This window comes from Hypanus sabinus, chromosome 19 (genome assembly GCF_030144855.1).
Source record: "Hypanus sabinus isolate sHypSab1 chromosome 19, sHypSab1.hap1, whole genome shotgun sequence".
NCBI classification, from domain to species: Eukaryota; Metazoa; Chordata; class Chondrichthyes; order Myliobatiformes; family Dasyatidae; genus Hypanus; species Hypanus sabinus.
In genome coordinates, this window is record NC_082724.1 from 77,383,685 (window position 1) to 77,406,506 (window position 22,822).

Sequence of the window (22,822 nt, forward strand, 5' to 3'; positions counted from 1 at the left end):
CCATAGATTCACTAACCCTGGCTAAAGAAATTCCTACTCATCTCTATTCTAAAGGGATGTTCTTCTATTCTGAGGCTATACCCTCTGGTTCTAGACTCTGCCACCATAGCAGATAGCAATGAGGTTAGAACCATATATTGTACTCTACCTATTCCCTAAATTGGTTTTATACAATTTACTACACTCTTTGCTCTCATGTGTTTTGACTTGATCATTAAAAGTAATTATTCTGTATCTTTTCTTGAATACTTTATCTGCCTATGTTTTTAACTCAGAGATCAATAGATCTCTGGTAGCACCTAAAATAAGGAATTGTTGCATCTTTTTTTCCTTTCTTATGGCATCACAGTCATATAGAAGTGTATGTTTACTTATTTCTCATTAACTAATTATCCTGAACTAAGAGGATTTGCAGAACAGAGCTCCTTGGTTATCATGGAATATCATGCTCTAAATGTAGGGTTTAGATCAAACTTGTTGAGAGCTGTAGTAGGAAATTATGAAATACAGTGAATTCCAGTTATTTGGGCCATTGGTTTTTTGGGGCAACCTTTTATTTGGGATAACTCTTAAAAAAAACCCCAAAAACTAATTGAGGAAATAGCCAGGATTCCCTTAATTTATTTGGGACACTATTTGCTTAATTGGGGCAGGAGAATGGTGCCAAACAGTTTCTAACCAGCGTGAGACGCATGTAACTGTATGACTGTTAGGTATTACTTCATGCTTAATCTCTGACATGCACATTAGGAACATTAACAAAAGATATTAATGTTAATAAAGATATTAACATTAACGGCAAAGACAGCAAATGGAGCCACTTACAGTATAAGAACAGTGCAGATCATCTTATTGCTCTATGTAAAAAGAATATTAAATGTATTCATTCATTTACTTTTTGGTTGCACACAATATTCAACAAATCTACAAGATACATCTGTATGCTGTATACAATCTGTATTCTGCAACCTTTAGTACCTTACAGCATCATTGTTCAACAGTTACTACTGTTACGTACCCTGTAACTGGGTGTCTTACCAGCAAAGACAGAAGTATCCGTTGGAGTCTGGTGGTACTATTTTCAACAGTGTTTATTAGTAAAAATATACAAATCAATATCAATGCAAATATACAGATAATACACGTTAGCAATACTAAACTTAAAAGTGTGGGTAAAATAATAACCAATAATAAACAAGCTCTATCATTGTCTAGGGCAGGGGTCTGCAACCTTTACCACTGAAAGAGCCATATGGACCCGTTTCCCACAGAAAAGAAAACACTGGGAGCCACAAAACCCGTTTGACATTTAAAATGAAATAATACTGCATACAACGTTTTTTTTTGCCTTTAAGCTATGTATAAACAAACTATAATGTGTTGCATTTATGAAATTGATGAACTCCTGCAGAGAAAACGAAATTACATTTCAGCATGCAACAAAAACATTTTGAACTCCGAAAAAAAGACGTTGGGTTGAAGGTTACTCCATAGTTAGCCTACCTTGGATCGAAAAATTGAAAGAAATCACGCACTGGCGGGTGTCAGGCATTGGCAGTGGTGACGTATATTAATAGCGATAAAAAACACGTTGTAGCGGTGTGCTAACCACAGCGCTAAAATAATGACACTGAGTCGGTAAACTACAGTCAAAGATAACTTTATTCAAACTAAACAGCCTTGCTTTAAAGCCTCCCTCAACCCGCCCCCCCGTGGGCGCGGATGCTCCAAAAGACACGTACTCACAAACCCCCATAGGCTATCTCCCTTAGCCGGAACGGTGGCTAATTGTGAGCCGGTTCGGATGTGCCAGGAAATGGGGTCTCCACAACGTTTTTAGATTGTACAAGATCACCATAATCTTCAAATTTCGAATTACATTTCAAAAACTAACAAACTAACATAAATTACATTTTAATTAAATACTCATCATTTATTTTTCAAAGACACGGGGAGCCGCAGCACAGAGATGAAAGAGCCGCATGTGGCTCCGGAGCCGCGGGTTGCCGACCTCTGGTCTAGGGGATAATGAATTGTCACATGGAAATATAAAGTTCAGTTCAGTTCATGCAGGCTGAGGTAGATGTTGGTCGATGTGTTGTAATTGTTGGAGAGAGAGAGAGAGAGAGAGAGAGAGAGAAAGGACGATCAAACAGTGAACAGCTATTGTCTTGCCAACCTTCCTTTACGACCTTAATCTGTCGATGTGTTGTTGTGGCCATTCAAGTCTGACCCCTCTGTCCTTTAACTAGACCGTTCTTCCGTGGTGGACTCGTCACCCAGGCAAGGGTGGACACACACATAAGCCCCCACCGGCCTCGCTATAAACTCTGTGAGTTAAAATTGACTGATACATTCGGTCCCCGATGCCCCACACTGTCTCGTGGGTTTCTGATGCTCACTAATGTGTCTCCTGGTGCGTCTCAGGGGTGTCACCCCAGACCTCACTTTTATCCCCACTCACAGGGTCTCCGGTGTCAATCAGGTTTGAATGACTTAACCCATCAAACCAGCCCACTCTGGCTGTCCACTGAGGAATTTTAATGAGCAGGATGGTACCACGTAAACAGCCCTCTCCGCAGCCATAAGTCTTTCGGGCGTCATAACATGGTGGATAAACATAACTCTCTCTCAGGCTGTTATCAGTAACAGATGTCCTGGCATGTTCTCTTTTGTCTCTCTTACTCTCTTGTTAGCAGCATCGAAATAGTACCTGTTTGCGATTCTCCCAGGGGAGGGGAGATGGGCAACTCTGCACCCTTCTGCCCATCAGAGTTGTTCATCCTTCGTAATACTACACTGTGCTGCAACTATGCTTATACAATTTCCAAAGTGTTTGATGCATTAATATAACGCAATATAAGAAAGTAGAATATAGTTGAGTAGCTTTGATTCCTCGCACTCTCCAAGTTCCTGGTCTCACCATTGCTCTCATGATCAGTGACAAGAAAGGTCCGTGTCAGGTGTTTGTTCTCTCAAGCTCAAGTTCAATTTATGTCAGTCAACTGTACACGTCTATATGGCTAAACAAAACAACATTCCTCTGGACTAAGGTACACAACACAGCGCATTAACACACATACATTAAACATAAAGTAACATTTCCACAAATAATAAGGTGCACTTATGACACAAGTGAAAAAGTAAACAATATAACAATACACATGCATGATGAGACCTGGGTGCTGGCTACGAGTTTAATAGTCTTATGGCCTGGGGAAGAAGCTGTTTCCCATCTTAACAGTTCCTGTCCTAATCTTGCCTAATGGTAGCGGGATCAAAAAGATTGTTGGATGGATGAGAGGGATCACTGACAATGCTAAGGGCCCTAAGTCTCTGATGGGTGGAAGAGAGACCCTGATGCTTCTCTCAACAGTCCTCATAATCCTTTGTAGGGACCTGTGGTCCTTACACAGTCAAGATAGAGACATCAATATGAACACAAGAACAAAGGAAGGCCATCTGACCCCTCAAGCCTGCTTCTTCATTCATTAAGATAATATCATTTTCCAGGCCCAACTTTCATTCCTTGATTCTATTAATGTCCAGAGATCTAATTTTCTCTGCTTGAAACGAAAAGCAGGAAAGAGAATGAGGAAAAATATATCTTAAGAAGGGAAAATCCAAATGCCAAAAAAGCCTTTAATTAATTATTAATAAACATTTATGCATTACAAATTTGGTATTGCATTAATAGTGTATGATCAGCAATAATTAAAGGGAACTTGGGAGATGGTCCTGTTTTTAGTACTTAGTTTGAAGGCAATACAAGAACATTTATACGTAATGTGTTGGAATTTGTAATGGATAATATTTGAGTACTTGATAAATATTCTGCCGAGCATTGTGGGCATAATATATTGGTGCTGGAATGCGTTTAATAACACTTGCAGGTCACCCCGTGTACATCCGTAGGTTCTGTTGATTGTTAATGCAAACAACACATTTCACTGTATGTTTCAAAGTACATGTGGTCAATAAATAAAAGAATCTGAATTCTAAATCGAGAAATGAAATAATTTGCTGGTGATATAAATTTCTAAAGATAAAATTGATAGGAAGCGGAGCCACGTGCATCTTCAAGAACAAAAGCATCAATATTTGGAGTAACATATATGACATAATAAATGGAATTTATTTTAGAGATACAGTCCTTTGAGGCACGCCACCAAGCAGCATTCAGTTTAACCCTGGCCTAATCAGGGGACAATTTAGAATGACCAGTTAGCCTCCTAACTAAGGATCTGGAGAAGGCCATCTGCCCCCTCAAGCCAGCTTTACCTTTCATTAAGATGCTGCCATTTTCAGCACCAACCTTCATTCATCGATTCCAGAGATCTAACTTTCTCTGTTTGAAATGAAAATGATGACTGAGCATTCACAACTCTCCAAGTTACAGAATCCCAAAGTTTAACAATCTCCAAGTGAAAAAAACCTCATCTCAGTTTTAAATAACTTACCCCCTTTTTCTGAAACTGGATCTCTTTGCCCTGGATTCTAAAACCAGAGGAAACACCCACCCTGCATCTGGCCCAACAAGCTCTTTAAAGTTTCTGTATGTTTTGGTGAGATCGCTTTCTTCCAAAATCCAGAGGCGACTGTCACCATCTAGTCATTCTGTCTTCACATAATGAACAACCAGACCTGGAACTCTTCTACTGAATCTTCATTGTATGTATCCATAGTAAGCACATACTTTCAAGATCAAACCTGAACCCAATACTCAATATCTGGTCTCACCAAAGCTCTACTCAACAGCAATTAGCCTTCCTTACTCCTGTATTCAAATCCCTTGTTATCAAGTTCAAGTCCAGTTTATTGTCCTTCAGCTATTCCTATGTATACCATCAAATGAAACTACATTCCTCCCAACCAAGGTGCACAACACAGTACATATAACTCACACACATAACACATAAATTATTACTACCTCAAATAAATTAACAAATAATAAAGTGCATTTATGATACGTTAAAAAGTAAACAGTGTAATGCTACTGGCTCTTCATACATAATAAGACTGTATGATGAGATTCATACCTGGTGACAGGGTGCTCCATAGTCTTACTGCTTGTGGGAGAAAGCTGTTTCCCACCTAACAGTTCTTGTCTTATTAGTAAGGGGGCAAATAGATTGTTGGACGGATGAGACGAATGCTAAAGGCTCTGCGTACACAGTGCACTGATAAATATTTCCAATGGGTGGAAGAGAGACCCTGATGATTCTCTCAGCCCTCACGGTCCTCTACAGGCTCTTGCAGTCGGATGCCTTGCAATTCCTGTACCAGTGATGCTGCTAGTCAGGACACTCCTGATGGTACCCCTGGAAAAATTGGTTAGTATGGTGGGGAGGGGGGTGGTTTCACTTGTTGTAGTCTCCTCAGGAAGTGGAAGCACTGCTGGGCTTTCTTTACCAGAGGTAATGTTGAGGGACCAGGTGAGATCATCCATTATGTGCACTCCTGGAAACTTTGTGCATTTCTCTCCATGGAGGAGCCATGTATACGTGCAGTGCGGAGTGGTCAGCCTGCATCCTCCTCAAGTCTTGTTGTTGTTGATGAAGCCAACCATTGTTTTGCCATCAATGAACTTGATCAAATCAAGCTTAATTATTATTCAAACCATATATGGATACAGTTGAACAAGATAGCATTCCATTGAGGCCAAGCTGCATGACAAACATTCAGAATAGAGAGACAAAGAGAGAGAGAGAGAAACACACACATAATTACACAAGAAAACACATATATAGTCCAAGTCCCTGATCAACATGCAAATTGATGGTACAGTACAGCTTTTGGCAATCCAGCCTGTTATTCATTCCACCAGTCAAACACTGGAGGGCAGCACTGACGGGGAAGCCAGCTCCCAGTCTCGCATGGATGCTACTCTAAACTGCCTCCAGCATCTTCTCGACTGGACTGCAGCAGCAGGCAAGTTCAGCAGATGATTCAGTTTGAACTAGCTCTGGCAATGCAATCATGCATCAGCAACAATTGAAGGCTAATATACCATTTGCCCACTTCGTTGTTTGCTGCACTTTCAGAATCACTGGCATGTGTTGTGAAATTTGTTAACTTAGCAGCAGCAGTTCAATGCAATAAATACAGAAGAAAAAATAATAAGTGAATCAATTACTGTACACTGTTCATATTTTGAATAGATAAAAATCATGCAAAAACAGAAATGTATATTAAAAAGTAAGGTAGTGTTCAAGGGTTCGATGCATGATGATTTTCAATGATTTGTTATTGCAAGTCTCCGAGCACAACATTTCTCAAACACCGTTACGTGCGCTATTTTTAGTTGAAAATTCAGAATTTCTTACTGTGGTTAATGTGGGTCTTTGAAGTGTATAGTGTGGTCTCACTATTAAAATAAGTTGCCTTATGATTAGATATTTTGCCACACTTTTAAGACAAAATTTCTGTGCGTGTCAAAGTTTATGTTAAGGCTAAGAAAACTAGAAGGTAGATTCTCCACATGAAAACTAAAAACAAATTGATTTTTATAACACTATATTTGTAGGAACCTCAGAAGCTGCCAAGAGAAAAGCATTATTTTGACTGTTTCCTTCCGAATGTCAATCTGTTTCATTTCCTCTGTTACCCTATGTCCTTGGCCCATCCATACATCTGGGAGATTGCTTGTGTCTTCCTTAGTGAAAACAGATCTAAAGTACTCATTAAATTCTCATTAATAACCTGCAATTCTTGGCCAATCTCATACCTTGGAGATTCCCAGTTAAACATTGTAAAATTATTGATTTTTAAGTTATTATTATTCCATAGTTAAGAAAACTTAAATTGCCACACCACAGCTAACTAGATAGGTTTTACTATGTTTCAAAGTCTGACTTGTGGTGATTCTGAAGGTCAGTTACAAAGGAGTGTGTTAACAGTCTTTCCTCACCTCACCAATAGTCTTTTTTTTAGGTATGTGAAGAGAAAGAAGATAGTTAAGAACAATGTTGGGCCCTTGAAGAATGAATTGGGTGAAATTGTTATGGGAAACAGACAAATGGCAGAAGAATTTAATGAGTACTTTAGATCTGTTTTCACTAAGGAAGACACAAGCAATCTCCCAGATGTATGGATGGGCCAAGGACATAGGGTAACAGAGGAAATGAAACAGATTGACATTCGGAAGGAAACAGTGTTGAGAAGACTGATGGGACTGAAGGCTGACAAAACCCCAGGTCCAGATGGTCTGCACCCTAGGGTACTAAAGGAGGTGGCCCTGGAAATTGCGGATGCATTGGTAATCATTTTCCAATCTTCCTTAGATTCAGGATCAGTTCCTGAGGATTGGAGAATGGCTAATGTTATCCCACTTTTTAAGAAAGGAGGGAGGGAGAAAACAGAGAACTATCGACCTGTCAGCCTGACATCGGTGGTGGGAAAGATGCTAGAGTCCATTATTAAGGATGAAATAGTGGCATATCTAGATAGCAGTGATAGGATTGGGCCGAGCCAGCATGGATTTACCAAGGGTAGATCATGCTTGACTAATCTGTTGGAGTTTTTCGAGGATGTAACCAGGAAGTTAGACAGGGGAGATCCAGTGGATGTAGTGTACCTCGATTTTCAGAAGGCATTTGATAAAGTCCCACATAGAAGATTGGTGGGTAAAATCAAAGCTCAGGGCATCGGGGGGAAGGCATTGACATGGATAGGAAACTGGTTGGCAGATAGAAAGCAAAGGGTAGTGGTGAATGGGTGTTTCTCGGAATGGCAGGTGGTGACTAGTGGGGTGCCACAGGGCTCGGTATTGGGACCACAGCTGTTTACCATTTACGTTAACGATTTGGATGAAGGCATAAAAAAATAACATCAGCAAATTTGCTGATGATACTAAGCTGGGTGGCAGTGTGACATGTGATGAGGATGTTAGGAGAATTCAGGGTGACTTGGATAGGCTGGGTGAGTGGGCAGATGCTTGGCAGATGGCATTTAATGTGAATAAGTGTGAGGTTATCCACTTTGGGAGTAAGAACAGGAAGGCAGAGTATTATCTGAACGGTGTAGAGTTGGGTAAGGGAGAAATACAAAGAGATCTTGGAGTCCTTGTTCATCAGTCACTGAAGGTGAATGTGCAAGTGCAGCAGGCAGTGAAGAAAGCTAATGGAATGTCGGCCTTTATTACAAAGGGATTTGAGTACAAGAGCAAGGAAATCCTCTTGCATTTGTACAGAGCCCTGGTGAGACCACACCTGGAGTATTATGTACAGTTTTGGTCTCCAGGGTTAAGGAAGGACATCCTGGCTGTAGAGGAAGTGCAGCGTAGATCCACGAGGTTAATTCCTGGGATGTCTGGACTGTCTTACGCAGAGAGGTTAGAGAGACTGGGCTTGTACACGCTGGAATTAAGGAGATTGAGAGGGGATCTGATTGAAACATATAAGATTATTAAGGGATTGGACAAGATAGAGGTATGAAATATGTTCCAGATGCTGAGAGAGTCCAGTACCAGAGGGCATGGTTTGAGAATAAGGGGTAGGTCATTTAGGACAGAGTTAAGGAAAAACTTCTTCTCCCAGAGAGTTGTGGGAGTCTGGAATGCTCTGCCTCGGAAGGTATTGGAGGCCAATTCTCTGGATGCTTTCAAGAAGGAGCTAGATAGGTATCTTATGGATAGGGGAATCAAGGGATATGGGGACAAGGCAGGAACAGGGTATTGATAGTAATTGATCAGTCATGATCTCAAAATGGCGGTGCAGGCTCGAAGGGCCGAATGGTCTACTTCTGCACCTATTGTCTATTGTCTATAAGTGTTTCATTACATTAAATTTCGGAGCTGAGAAAAGCTCTTGCAATTAGTTTAAATATAAACTGGGTGCATTACAGAGATCAAGGATTTCTGATATTTACCATACTTCTATTTTTAACATCCCCTTTCTCCTAAATCAGATAATTAGGTCTCCTAAAAATATAAGTCTCAATTGCTTAATCCTGTCTCAACCCAGAGAATCTACAGCGTCTGAAGACTACATTTTCCATGATTTATATATAGTATATGAAGCAGCATTGTAAAACTGCTCAGACAACCTGGCTTCAGACCTGACCTCTGATGCTGTCTGTGTGCTATTTGTATGTTCTTGGGACCACATACATTTCTTCTAGGTGCTCCAGTTACCCCCCCCCCCCACCCCACCACCCACATCCTCAAGACATTGGCCACTGTAAACTACCCCTATTCCGTAGACGATTGGTTGAATCTGGGGGGGGGGGGAATGAAGAAAATGTGGGGGGTAATAAGAGGGAAATTAGTAGTATAAATTGATTAACACATACAAAATGCTGGAGAAACTCAGCAAGTCAGACAGTGGAGTGGAATAAGCAGTCGATCTCTCAGGCTGAGACCATTCACCCAGAGGACTGTAAAGGAAAAAGGCAGAAGCCAGAATAATTATGCAGGGGAAGAGGAAAGTTTACAGCTTTCATCTGGTGATGAGAGGGATGAGTGGGGGAGGTGTGGATGAAGCAAGAAGCTGGGAGGTTGTAGGTAGAAGTGTTAAAAGGCTGACGGAAAAGGAATTTAATAGAACAGGGCCATGGAAGGAGGAAGTGAACCAGAGGACACTGATATTCAGTTGAGAAGGGGTGTAATAAATATTCACTGTTCTGGGCCAAACTCAGCTTCCCAAGCGCACAAGTCGTGAGCTTCTAAAGATCAAAGTGTTGTTTTTGAACAAGTTAAACTTGTTAAAAAGTTTATTAAGCTAAGTTTTTGAATAAGCAACACCAATACCCTTCTACAGAAAAGCCTGTGAAAAGTAATGGATTACAGTCCACTACAAGTAAAGCCCTCCCCACCATTGAGCTGCATGAAACACATCCATCAACAGGGACCCCCATCATCCAGGCCATGATCTCTTCTCGCTGCTGCCATCAGGAAGTAGGTACAGGAGCCTGAGGATTCGCACCACCAAGTTCAGTAACAGTTATTACCCCACAACCAATGGCCGTTGAACCAGAGGGGATAACTTCACTTGGCTATCTCACCCCATCACTGAACTGGACTCATTTTCGAGAACTCTTCATCTCATGTTCTTGATATTTATTGCTTTTTGTACTTGTAGTTTTTTGTTTCTTTTGCACATTGGTTACTGTCCGTCCTATTGAGCGTGGTCATTCATTAATTCTATTGTGTTCCTTATACGTACTGTGAATGCCCACCAGAAAATAAATCTCAGGGTTGTATATGGTGACATAATAAGTTAACTTTGAATTTTCCAACCAATATTCTCTGTTAGGTGTAAATTGGAGCCAGTCTTCAATTCTTATGGAAATGGCAAGCAGTAATCAGTTTGAAATTAAAAATTTGCAAACAAGCACCACATAGCGCCACAGACTAGCTGGCCCCACAGCACCTGATCTAACTGCTGAAGAGTTGCAGTACAAGACAATGAGTTACTTAATTTGACTGGTTTTAAAACAGACAATGCTGGAGAAGTTAGTTCAAGGAAGCTAGCAAACTAGTTTGATATTATCATTTAGCATTTGTGTACTCATAGTCAGCTTTACAGCATTAATTGTGAGTACCTGGATCTTTGACTCCAGAGTTTTTAGACCACTTGTATTAAAAGGTATCTGAAAAAGAAAACACACAGGTGTGAGGTCACCTTAGTGGCAAAGGCAGTATAAATTTAGAGCGTAGTTCAGGCTTTTTAGGAATGGCTAAGGAACATCACGAAGAATGACAGAAACGTGAGAGGAACTAGAATCCATTCCATTTTCTTCAGTGTGGTTCAACTGTGGCTTGTACGTATGACATTTTAGCTGATAGGAATTGTATCTGTGTTTTTTAAATCCTTTGTGTTGTAGAAATTGTAATTTGGAAGCTTTTTAAGATATAAATACTCTGTAAGTTTAAAATGTGTTTTAAGAGTGTTGTTTGGATTTAAATGTGTGTCGCTGAAAATAAATGAACTGTGTTTAAACTAACACACACAAAGTGCTGGTGGAACACAGCAGGCCAGGCAGCATCTATAAGGAGAAGCACGGTCGACGTTTCAGGCCGAGACCCTTCGTCAGGACTAATTGAAAGGAAACATAGTAAGAGATTTGAAAGTAGGAGGGCGAGGGGAAATGCGAAATGATAGGAGAAGACCAGAGGGGGTGGGGTGAAGCTGAGAGCCAGAAAGATGATTGGCAAAAGTGATACCGAGCTGGAGAAGGGAGAGGATCATGGGACGGAAGGCCTAGGGAGAAAGAAAGGGGGAGGGGAGCACAGAGGGAGATGGAGAACAGGCAGAGTGATGGGCAGAGAGAAAGAAAAAAAGGGAGGGGAAAAAACAAAAAAAAATATCAGGGATGGGGTAAGAAGGGGAGGAGGGGCATTAACGGAAGTTAGAGAAGTCAATATTCATGCCATCACATTGGAGGCTACCCAGCCGGGATATAAGGTGTTGTTCCTTCAACCTGAGTGTAGCTTCATCTTGACAGTAGAGGAGGCTATGGAGAGACATATCAGAATGGGAATGGGACATGGAATTAGAATGTGTAGACACTGGGAGATCCTGCTTTCTCTGGCGGACCGAGCGTAGGTGTTCAGTGAAACGGTCTCCCAGTCTGCGTCGGGTCTCACCAATATATAAAAGGCCACACCAGGAGCACTGGACATAGTATATCACACCAGCCGACTCACAGGTGAAGTGTCGCCTCACTTGGAAGGACTGACTGGGGCCCTGAATGGTGGTGTTTAAACTACTTAGTTAGCTGGAAGTATCTTCTCCTTGGTAGGGAAGGGGACCCACCACTCGAATAGTGGGTATTGACAGCTAACCTGTCCATGGAGGATAAACAGGGAAGTGATCTGGTTTTTGAAGATTGGGCAGTTATAACCTTCCTTACTTAAGTTTAATCCAATAGGTCTTCATTTGTAATTAGAACTTCACAGTCAGCAAACCGAACACCAACAGAGGGGTGAGAGGGAACCAGAATGGGAAATGAAAAAAAATAGGGAGGGAGAGGGGGATAAATTACTGTAAACTGGAGAAATAGATTTTTAGGCCATTAGGTTGGAGGCTACCCAGCTGGAGCACGGTGTTGCTCTTCTTGTGAAGTTTAATGGTGGTTGGCAGACCAACATAAGGCACATTATTGCTACTCACTGAGTTAAGTGTGGAGCAAAAAGACAGGAATTATACCCCCAAAAAACTTAAATATTAAAAAGTCTAAAGCTTTTCAGAAAATCAAATATGCACATATACATTACAATGGCAGTGATCTCATAACATTCCATGTTATAAACTGTGTCTGTCCCAAAGGTCTCAATTTAGCAATTAGATGTTCCTTTGCACCTTATAGGGACTACAGTTTGAAATATCTGTTCTAATAGATGTCAAGACTGAGAACGCATCAGAGCACAGAAGTACATACTGCCAGCAACCGCCTCAGCCGGGAATACTGATAACAACACGAGGTACCTGACGTGACCTCACCGGCCGCACGGCGCCGGTCACGTGACCAGCCCCGTGGCGGGAAGCGGCTGACTTTGAAAATCACGTGCCGCCTTCTCAGGCTTGGCGCGCAGACACCTCGTGCTCTGGTACCGCACCGGCCGGCGAGTCCTCGACCCGCCCCTTCCTCTTGCAGGCGTCAATCAGGATTGTGCGTTTACGCCTGCGTAACTCTCGCGGTGCTTGTCGGGATTTGCAGTGTTTTTTTATGGGGCTGCGCCGTCGACATATACCAACCGCTCTGCCCAAACGGACTGCACCTCCCGTCAGTCGGTGCGGTGCCGGCTGCGCGGGGAAGGTAGAGTGTGGGTGTCGGAGGAAAGATGGTGGAAGTTTGCGCGTGGTTCTCCCGTTATTATACCCAGAAAATCAACAGTAACAATAAACATATTGGTAACCAACCGACACATTCGTTGTTAGCAGATCTCAATTGTGTGAAACCCAACGCCAGGTCGTACAGGTTGCCTTCTGTTGGCTGATAAAGGGCCCCACGAGTGAGAGTCGCCCCGACCGATTCGGAACGCCGGCTACCGATAGCAGCGATGCCAAAAACACGAGGCCGGTGTGGCCAAAACAAGGGTGAGAACTGGGGTCAGAGTTCATTTACCGGGCTGTGAACTGAGGACAAAGTTCAGTTTGGTTGGCTGCTGAGGATGACGGTCAGGGTCCAGTACTTGGCGGAGTGAGAGATGAGTATGTAACGGGACCAGACTCCAGTATGCCCGGGACACGGCCTTGTCCCTTACAGAGGTGAGAGCTGATGTCAGGTCAGTCTCCATCGTCGGCGAGAGTTGCTTTTAGGGAAACCGTATCGAATGGGCTAGATCTTGCATCATCCACTAGTAAGGTTCATTGGTCGAGGTTCAGTACGCACTTTTCTATTTTTTTCGTGGCCCTGATGCTGCTTTCAAAACCAACATTTATATTTATCTGCAGATTTTCTTTTGTTTATATTCTTCCCCTAGTTGCCCTACTGTGGTGTGACGGATTGCCAAGTATATTTTATGGGCTGAAAGTTTGATCGTACACTGGTTTGTGTGTTTAGCGTGCGTTCAGTATCTCGCTGGTATGACGACTTAAAATTTGGCGTGTTAGGTATTAGTCACATGCTGTATTTACAATTGATTTCTGGTTAAGTAGCGAGAGGAAGGCAAGCTCTTTCGTTTGATATGTTCACGAATGGGTTTTCATTGTGACAGATGTGGCAACGGCTGAAGACTGAATTGTAGATATTGTGCTTCAGTATCATTGGGGCTTGATATCAGGACATGGGGTTAAATGGGTACCTGTTGTGAGAGCAGATTAAAAGATCTGTACCCTTTGACACCTTGCATATTTAACTGTCTGTCAAAATAACTCTTGAACATAATTATTGCATCTGACTTCACCTCTGGCAGTGGGTTATTGATATCAGCTACTACAAAAATAACTTTACTCTCAAATTCCTTTAAAACTGTTTCCTATCACCTTAAACAATGCCCTTCTTGAAACCCCAACCATGTGAAAAAAATGTGTTTTATTTGTTAACACAGCAAGTTGCAGGCCCTTCTGGCCCAGTAAACCTCACTACCCAGCAACCACTGATTTTAAAAATAACCTAATCATAGGACAATTTACAATGACCAATTAACCTACTAACTTGTGTCTTTGGACTGAAGGAAGAAACTGGAGTGTCTTGAGGAAAGAAGCACAACCTTCTTGCAGGTAGTGTCAGAATTGAACTCCAATGCCCCGGCTGTAATGACATCATGCTAAGCACCACACTTTTTAATGAACACAAAGTGCACTGCCGATGCTGTGGTCAAATCAAGACATACAAAAAAGCTGGATGAACTCAGCAGGTCTGGCAGCATCCGTTGAAAGAAGCAGTCAACGTTTAGGGTCGAAACTCTTCGTCAGGACCAAGAAACATTGACTGCTTCTTTCAACGGATGCTGCCTGACCTGAGTTCATTCAGCTTTTTTGTACATCTACACTTTTTAATCATCTTTCTATGCCTCTTGTAACATTATAAGCCTCTATCAGGTCACCCTCGGTCTCCTTTGTCCCAATTTGGACAACATCTTACCACACAAAGATGGTTGTTGGAAGCCAATCATTTGTGTTCTTGAATATCATTGCAGTAGTTTCGAGGAGAGCATCTCAAGTAGTGATGTTATAGATAGAAAGAAAGAGCAAAGCCTGGGCAACTTGGACTAATATGTATTAAGATATAATTGTGTTCCAGAAATTCCAAATTTGACCTGGGATGTGTAATTTTAGATAGGGGCTGAGGAATGAGGAACAATAATATAACAATTTATTCCCATAAATTCTGTTTCATGGGCAGTTTAATTAGTTCATTTTTCCCCACTATCAATGTTGCCACAACCAAAATGAAGCATAAATATCATGGAAACAATTAAAATAAAAACTTAAAGCTCTTTTCCAACTCTGTTTCTTGACAGGCTCTTTAAGATATGAACTACTACAGCTGAAGGTTTCAGCCAGAGCAGCTCAGCTGGAAGGTACATAGTCTGGCGATAATATGCTTGGTGCATAACTACTATTGCTTCCTCATTATGTCATTGGTTTGGAAGAATATAGTAATCCTGCAGTCATGAATTCAAAGAAAACATTAAAATGTAGAACCTCGCAAGACTTCAGTGGTCTATTGTGTAAATTTGCTGGTCATTGAATATCTACAAGTAGACCAGAATGTTCAGATTTTGATCCTTAATTCATATTTGATATAGTCAAAAAATAATATTTCACTTTCTGCCAGCCTAAAAATCAGCCAATATCATAATCACATTCATCATCCAAAAACAACAGTGTGTAAATTGGTCCCTGTGCATATTGGGTGAGAACAGAATGTGCCTTGTGTAGTTTAAATAGATGGCCACTTTAACTTCCATGCTTTAAAGTCATTAGTAATGGACAATGCCTTTTTAAAGAAGGGAGAACCAATTAAACCCAAATTATTTATTAGTCTTTATTGTTTTCTAGTTATCTTCATCTTCAGCTGCATTTTACCCAGAATAATCATGTCAAGGGAGGTAGAATATTAGCATATCTGTGATGAAATTACTCATTTTTCCAAGTCACTTCACAGATCCTCCAGTGACCTCAACAGGAAAATTTTGGGGCAGCATGGTAGCTTAACAGTGCCAGTAATCACTGTTATCTGCACAGAGTTTGTATTTTTTTGCTATGACCATAGCATGGACTGCTACCATGTAGTATCTAAATTATTAAAAATGCTGCTGGGCAGGTATAATTAAAAGGAGGCAATTTTTTAAAGCGCGGAATAGGCCCTTCCGGTCCTTTGAACCATGCTGCCCAGCAACTGCCGATTTAACCCTAGCCTAATCACAAGACAATTTTACAATGACCAATTAACTTACTAACCAGAACTTCTTTGGATTCTGGAAGAAACTAGAGGACCCAGAGAGAAAACATAAATTCCATGGGGAGGGCATACAAACCCCTTAAAGATGTAATTGGAATTGAACTTGAAACTGGCTGCCTGAGCTGTAATAGTTCATGTTAAATTCAGGAGTGCCTGATTTTTGATCTTGATAACAAAGAAAACTAATGATTTAACAGTGCTCTACTAGAACTAAGCAAATGCAAACTGCTTGTTTTGCTCCTTTCTTCCCGCTATTAATTTTTCTTGACTGAGCAAAAGTAGTGTAAGGTTCATTTTGAATTTTTCTCCATTCCTTGAAGTTGTTGACATCCAACCATTAATTGTGCCCCCAGGCATTTGTCATCTTCCAGTGTTTGGGTATGATATCAAAATCCCACCCAACAGAAACTGGCACATCAGCCAAGCACGTGCACGCAGACAAAGATGAGAATTTACACAAATCCAATTTTCCATTGTTTGGCCTACATCTGTCTTCCTTTCCCATCCATGTACTTTTTAAATATTTGTTAAACACAGTTGTACCTGCCTCGGTGTGGAAAATCTTGTCCCTTGGATTTCCCTTAAATATTTGCATTCTCACAATAAACAATGTCGTCTAGTTTTAGACTCCCCTATCCGAGGAAAGAGAATGTGACTACTCTCGTTATCCCCCATTATTTATGCACTCCTGTAAGGTTGCTCCACCACCCTGCACTCCAGTAAGAATTGTCCCAGCTTCTCTAATTTCTTTATAACTAAACCCCTTCGCTGCAGGCAACATTCAGGTAAAACACAGCCTTTGTAAAGTGTGATGACCAGAGTTGCACACACTATTGTAACTATGTCCTAACCAGTATCTTGTACAGTTGACCATTCCAATTCTTGTACTTGTTACTCATGCATATGAAGGTAAGCAAGCTAAATAATTTTGTTACTTCCTTATCTACCTGAGTCACTATTTTCAGGGAGCTATGAACTTGCACTCCAATGTCCCTATCTATTAAAACTTAAGGTTCCTGCCATTTACTGTAAATGTCTGACTAGTACTAAATAGCTCAAAATGCATTACTTAACATTTAGCTGAATTAAATCCCACTAGCCTCTGCTCAGGTGATGTATATCCTGGTGTGTCCTTGGGCAGCCATTCTTGCTAATCAGATAACAAGCATTTTCATCACATATATATAGTCTCAGCACTAACCATGTGTTATAGCACTGATTATGTACTCCTGTCAGTTAATAAGGCTCTCCCCACTGCACTAACCTCTGCCTGTATCACTGTTTTGGATCTTGTTTGCTAAAACGCCTTAGATGCCACGTGTTTTAACTTTCTAGATTAGACAAATGTGTAGAGTCTTGTTGAAGTCCAAGTGTAACACATCTATCACCTTGCTATCATCAGTTTTCTTAGTAACCTCAAATAAAAATTAACTTGGTCAGACTTCTGATGCACAAAAGCATGATGACTCTCCGTAATCAGTCCTTCTTTTCCAAGTGATTGTAAAAACAGTTTTTTTATTTCCCCCTCAGTAGTTATACTACAGATATAAGGCTCACTGGCCTGTAATTTCCTAGCTGAGCTTCTCGGACATGGGAACAATATTTGCTACTCTCCAGCCTTCTGTTTTCTTGGCTGTGGATAAAAGTGATGCAATCTCCTTCATTGCTCCCCACAGCACACTGGGATAGATTTTATCAGGCCCTCAGGATTTGTCCACCTTAAAATGCACCAGTGTCTTCAACACTTGCTCTTTACATCTTACATTTTCCAGATTGTGGCATATATCTTCTCTAACATTCCATCATCTCCATCTTTTTCCCTAATGAATACTGATGCAAAACATTCAGGAAACCACATATTTTTCCCTGGCTCTGCACGTAGACTTACCTTTTGGTTCCTGAGGGTACCTGCTTTCTCCCTAACTACCTTCTGAATCATTTATTAAGTATTTTTATATTCTATTGATCAAGTCCCTTTTATGTCTCCCTTTTTCCCTCCTACCTGCTTTCTTGAGATTTTTTACTATTTAACTTTTAAAAGCTTCCCTTGTCGCCTTGTCAGAAGCTGGTTATCACCCCCATAGCTGCTCCCAATCTACTTTGATCCTGTCTTAAGTTATTGAAATCAGCTTTCCCCCAATTTTACAGCCAAATCCCTCCTGTCAGTATGTTATGCATCTCTCCAAGTCAGAACCCCAGAAGTTTATTTGTTTTGATCATTCAAACATTTATGGAAAATTGATAAATATAAATTTATCGTACTGATTTTACAATTTAAGAATCAAACAATTTTATTAAAGCTCAAAATAAATTTATTATCAAAGCACATGTATGTTACTTTATGCATCCCTGATTCATTTTTTGTGGGCATTCACAGTAAATACAAGAAACCCATTAGAATCAATGAAAGACTGCATCCAATGGGACAGAGAAATCAATGTGTGAAAAGCAATAAATAGATAAATAAATAAGCAAGCAAGCATTAAATATCAAGAACATGAGATGAAGAGACCTTAAAAGTGAGTCGATATGTTGTGGAAACAGTTTAGTGACATAGCAAATGAAGTTATCCCCTCTGGTTCAAAAGCCTGATAACTGAGGGGTGATACTTGTTCAGTTCTGTAAAGGATTCTTCTTTTAATTAAATTGCATGTTTGTCCCTGCAAAAAAATACCTTGTGCTATTTTCTTGTGCACCATGTCCACAAATGCTTGCCAATATGGTATTTTATTTTTAGCTTCTATACTGTTAAGGTTCTTCACATCTCCCTCTCATTCCCCACTTAGCATGTAATATAGATTTTTTTCAGTCCTTTAGAAATGCAAGTTGTTTATATGCATGGAATAGTTCAGTAGATAGGAATATGCAAAGGTTTATTATTTTTTCCCCAAGCCGTTGAGTTTTTCTTGAGGACAGGACTATTAGTGTGCTGTCTGTGATATTAAGTCTTGAAGATGGGACTTGTTTGGAACTTTACCTGCATGGCTATTAGTAATATTCCTGAACTGATACCCCCAAATTTTGTTTGAATACTTTTTATGGACCAGCTGCTCCAATTTTGACTTGTTGCCAAATTTGTTGAGATGATCCAAATTCATTTCCGTTTACTTCTGGAATGCACATTAACGATTTTAATCCCAGGGAGCTTAATGTTGGAAAGTTTTACAAAAAAAAAGATAAATTTCTTGTTTCACTAATGTAGTTTGCATTGGTGTGAACTATGTATACTACATTTGGGCGCTACGGTAGCATAGCAGTTAGCGCAACACTGTTGCAGCTCGGGGTATTCCGCAGTGTGGAGTTCAATTCCAGTGCCAATCTGTAAGAAGTTCGCTCTGTGGATTTCATGGGTTTTCTCTTGGTCCTCTGGTTTCCTCCCACAGTCCAAAGATGTACCAGGTAGTCATTGTATATTGTCCTGTGATTAGGTTAGGGTTAATCAGGTTTGTCGGGGGTTGCTGGGGCAGTGTTACTTCATGCTGTATCACTAAATAAATACTCTGTTTCAGCAAAACATTTAAACAATATGATATTTTTGGGCACAAGTTTTGTAGGTGAGTGTCATGTAACTATTTCTACCTTTACTGGTCAAATGTACCTGTCAGTCCAGCAATTGATAGAGTGTACATTCCAAAATGGAATAAAACTGCTATAACCTGTGGCACCCTGATATTTGTATTCCGTTCCTCTCTCTATCACACATGAATCTGCTTCACTCACAAGGAATGCCTCCACTTGTAAGTGGAAGGTAACCACGGAAATCAGAAATTGTCGATGCCTAATTATGCCATTTTGTGAAGAGGAAAGACCAATTTTTTTTCAAACTGGAGGAGATATTAACATAACCAATATCCTGGGGTTCTGTTAATCCAGACCTCAACTGGAACAGTCATAAATGCTGTGGTTACAAGAGCAAGTTAGAGGTTAGGTGTCCTGTGATAATATGATGGCATCTTTCTATTTTTTATAGTAAGAGGACTGCTATCTAACAAGTATAAACTGAGTAATAATAGGCCAGTTGTTTTAACTTGGATGACAGGCAACTTCTTGGAATCAGTTCTGAAACCTTGTGTTTGAAAATTCACAAATTATTCAAGGGCAGTTAATTAATGGTGGAAAAGCATTATCCCCCTTCCTTTTCACACTTTGTATTGATTAAATTACTGCATGTTACATATTGGCTGAACAAGGGATGTGACCAAGTACTGCAGTAAACCTGGCTTGTTTAGGAACTTTACATTCTGCTGATGTACAGTGGAGAACATCCTAACAAGCTACATCACTGTTTGGTATGAAAACAGGACTGCAGCAGACAGGAAGCCTGTACAATGGGTAGTCAAAATTGTCCAACACATCACTGGCACCTGCCGACGCCATCAAAGCTATACATACAGAAAGGTACGAGATAAGGGCCAGTAACATCATGAAGGATCCCAGCCATTCTCATGGACCATTTGTCCCACTCACATCAGGGAGGAGGCTATGTAGTATCCACACTGGGATCACCAGACTCAAAAACAATTAATTTCCGCAAGCATTAAAACTTATAACACCTCCACCTACTAACTCCACCACTACTTTATTTCCCGTTAGTCACCTTATGCACAGCCTGTGGACATACAATAAATCTATGTATATAAGCTGTCTGATATATTTATTGTATATCTTTTTATTGTCATTATTGTTTTCCTTTTTTGTGCTGCATCAGATTTGGAGTAACAATATTTAATTTTCCTTACACTTGTGTACAAGAAATTACATTAGACAATCTGGAATCTTGTAGCTTGAACTCAGTAGTGCTGACTGACAGACTTTCCAAACCATTGGATGTTATTAACACCTCAACACATTTCCATTTCTGTCAATGTTTCACAGTATTGTCATAAATTTTCCAGTGAACCTGGTAAGTTTAGTGGACGTTTGGAGAAATGAGGCCCTGGTAAACTTTTGAGTGCATGGGCCATGTGAGTACAGGATTCTGAGCCCAGGTGGGACTTTCAAAGGAGCAAAGAAAGCATGACCTGTTGAACTAGATGCCAAGTTTTTGGGGTTTCCAAAACTTGGATTTTCTGAGATTACATGTACTTAGAGTGAGGCAGTTGTGTGAGGAGCTTCTGCAACACAGCTGCAGTGATCCTGGTTCAATCCTGACCACCACCACCACTATCTCTAATTTTGTGAGTTCTCACTGTGACTTTGTGGATCTACTCCCATATGCCAAAGATACAGAGTTTGCTAAATCAATTAAATTCAATAAATTGTCCCCATTGTGTAGATGAATGGTAAAATCAGACAGTTGATGAGAAAATTGGGAGAATGGTTAGTGTGAATGTTTGTTTAATATTTAATGTTGACCTGATGGGCTGGTTTCCTTGCAGTGTGCCTTTAGTCCTTTGGAGCCATTGTAAGGAATGTATTGAAACAGCAGCAGTGGTTGCTCGGTGGAGACAAGGTGGATTGTGCGCGCGAGTGTATGTGTGTGTGTGTTCATCTGCTGACTGCAGACAGCTTGTTCTTGCCAACAATCATCCTTACACTATCAATCTGCAGGAAATGTCACTCAGGGACTTGAGCTAGAGAGTAAAGATCAGAAGGCAAAAAGTTGACCCAAGTTCATTCCACTTCTATCATGAGTAATCAGACATTAAGTGGCAATCATTTATGAATGGTTTTAATTAAATTTATTTTTATCATCTGGCATATAATGGAGCATATATTTTAGAATATTAAGTTTACTTATCATTCAACTATACATTTTATACTCATGAATACAGCCAAATGAAACAGCATTCCTCCAGGACCAAAGTGCAAAACACAGTATCAACAGATATGCACAGCACAAGGCACATGCAGCCCATCTAAGATAGCAGTAAACATAATCATACAAAATAGCCCAAGTCCCTGAGTGACATATCCTGCAGGTTGATAGTGTAAGGATGATTTTCAGCAACAATAAACTCAGCAGTCAGCAGATGAACACATACACGTGCAATCCACCTTGTTTCCTCAGAGCGACCACTGAAGGGCAGCACTGACCAGCAGAGCCTGCCATCGATCCAACTTGGACACACCACAGTGCCTCTGGCATCTCCTCTGCAGGACGGCTACAATAGGTAAACCATTGGCATGAGGCCTAGTCCACACCACAAATGCACCCCTGCAGTCGATCTCACCAATAAATCAGTGAACTGGGTTTGTACTATTCTATATTTTACAGCATTTTGTGTGTTTATCGCAGACATTCAAACATAGTCGACATGTAATAAATTGCAAATGCTAGAAACTCTGCAGATGCTATAAATCCAAAACATCAAACAAAATGCTCAAGGAGCTGTGCAGGTCAGGCAGCATCTATGGAAAAGAATGAACTTTTGATGAAGGGTTTTGGCCCAAAATGTCAGCTGCTTATTCCTTTCCATAGATGCCTGACCTGCTGAGTTCCTTCAATGTTTTGTGTGTGTCGCTTGTAATAAATTGTAGAAGAATAATCTATGGTTGGCATAAGAAATAGGTTTTGTTGTGATACACAAAGCAGAGGTGCATGTTTAATGTGGCACTGCTGCTGTACGACAATATAAAAACCGTTGCTCATTGTATTTTGCAGGAGGACGAAATGGAGCTAAAGCGGAGACTCAGGCTAGTGATGATGATCTTGCCAGTGAAGTACTCAGTCATTACAGCAGTACCAGTGAGACTGCCAGTGTTCCTGAAGAAGGTATGAATGAACTGTATTTCTGATCTATCAGATGGTTAGAAGTGTTGTGGAACCTGGTACTAATGGTCTGTTGGGAATGTGTGTGCGTGTGTGTTATTTATAGATATATATCCAACAATGCGTATTGCAGGATTTTGATTAAGAAATGTGGGAGTGAATGGGGTTTCTTTACCGGTTGACTATTTGGGCTTACTATATACCACTTAGTAGGTACTTAAGGTGATGAAGTTCACATTGTGTCAGCTTAGATGTATC

At 40.6% G+C, this 22,822-nt stretch overlaps 2 protein-coding genes across 5 annotated transcripts in view; one reads left to right on the forward strand and one right to left on the reverse strand.

The window, feature by feature from the left end:
• Nucleotides 1-10,583, reverse strand: part of LOC132378081 (hyaluronidase-like) — a 108,948-nt gene extending 98,365 nt beyond the window's left edge. Inside the window, exon 1 of the mRNA XM_059944815.1 lies at nucleotides 10,543-10,583. The gene's annotated coding sequence lies outside the window, so the exon portion shown is untranslated. The remainder of the gene's footprint in view (nucleotides 1-10,542) is intronic.
• Nucleotides 10,584-12,747: 2,164 nt separating this feature from the next.
• LOC132378082 (interferon-related developmental regulator 2-like) overlaps nucleotides 12,748-22,822 on the forward strand; it is a 36,832-nt gene continuing 26,757 nt past the window's right edge. The window contains exons 1-3 of one of the 4 annotated variants that reach the window (XM_059944817.1): nucleotides 12,748-13,040; nucleotides 14,909-14,968; nucleotides 22,457-22,567. In XM_059944817.1, coding sequence (XP_059800800.1) covers nucleotides 13,004-13,040; nucleotides 14,909-14,968; nucleotides 22,457-22,567 — 208 coding nt within the window. In that variant the 5' untranslated portion in view covers nucleotides 12,748-13,003. Of the gene's footprint in view, nucleotides 13,041-13,095; nucleotides 13,229-14,908; nucleotides 14,969-22,456; nucleotides 22,568-22,822 lie in introns of those variants that run through there. The other 3 variants (XM_059944818.1, XM_059944819.1, XM_059944820.1) reach the window with 3 other exon arrangements.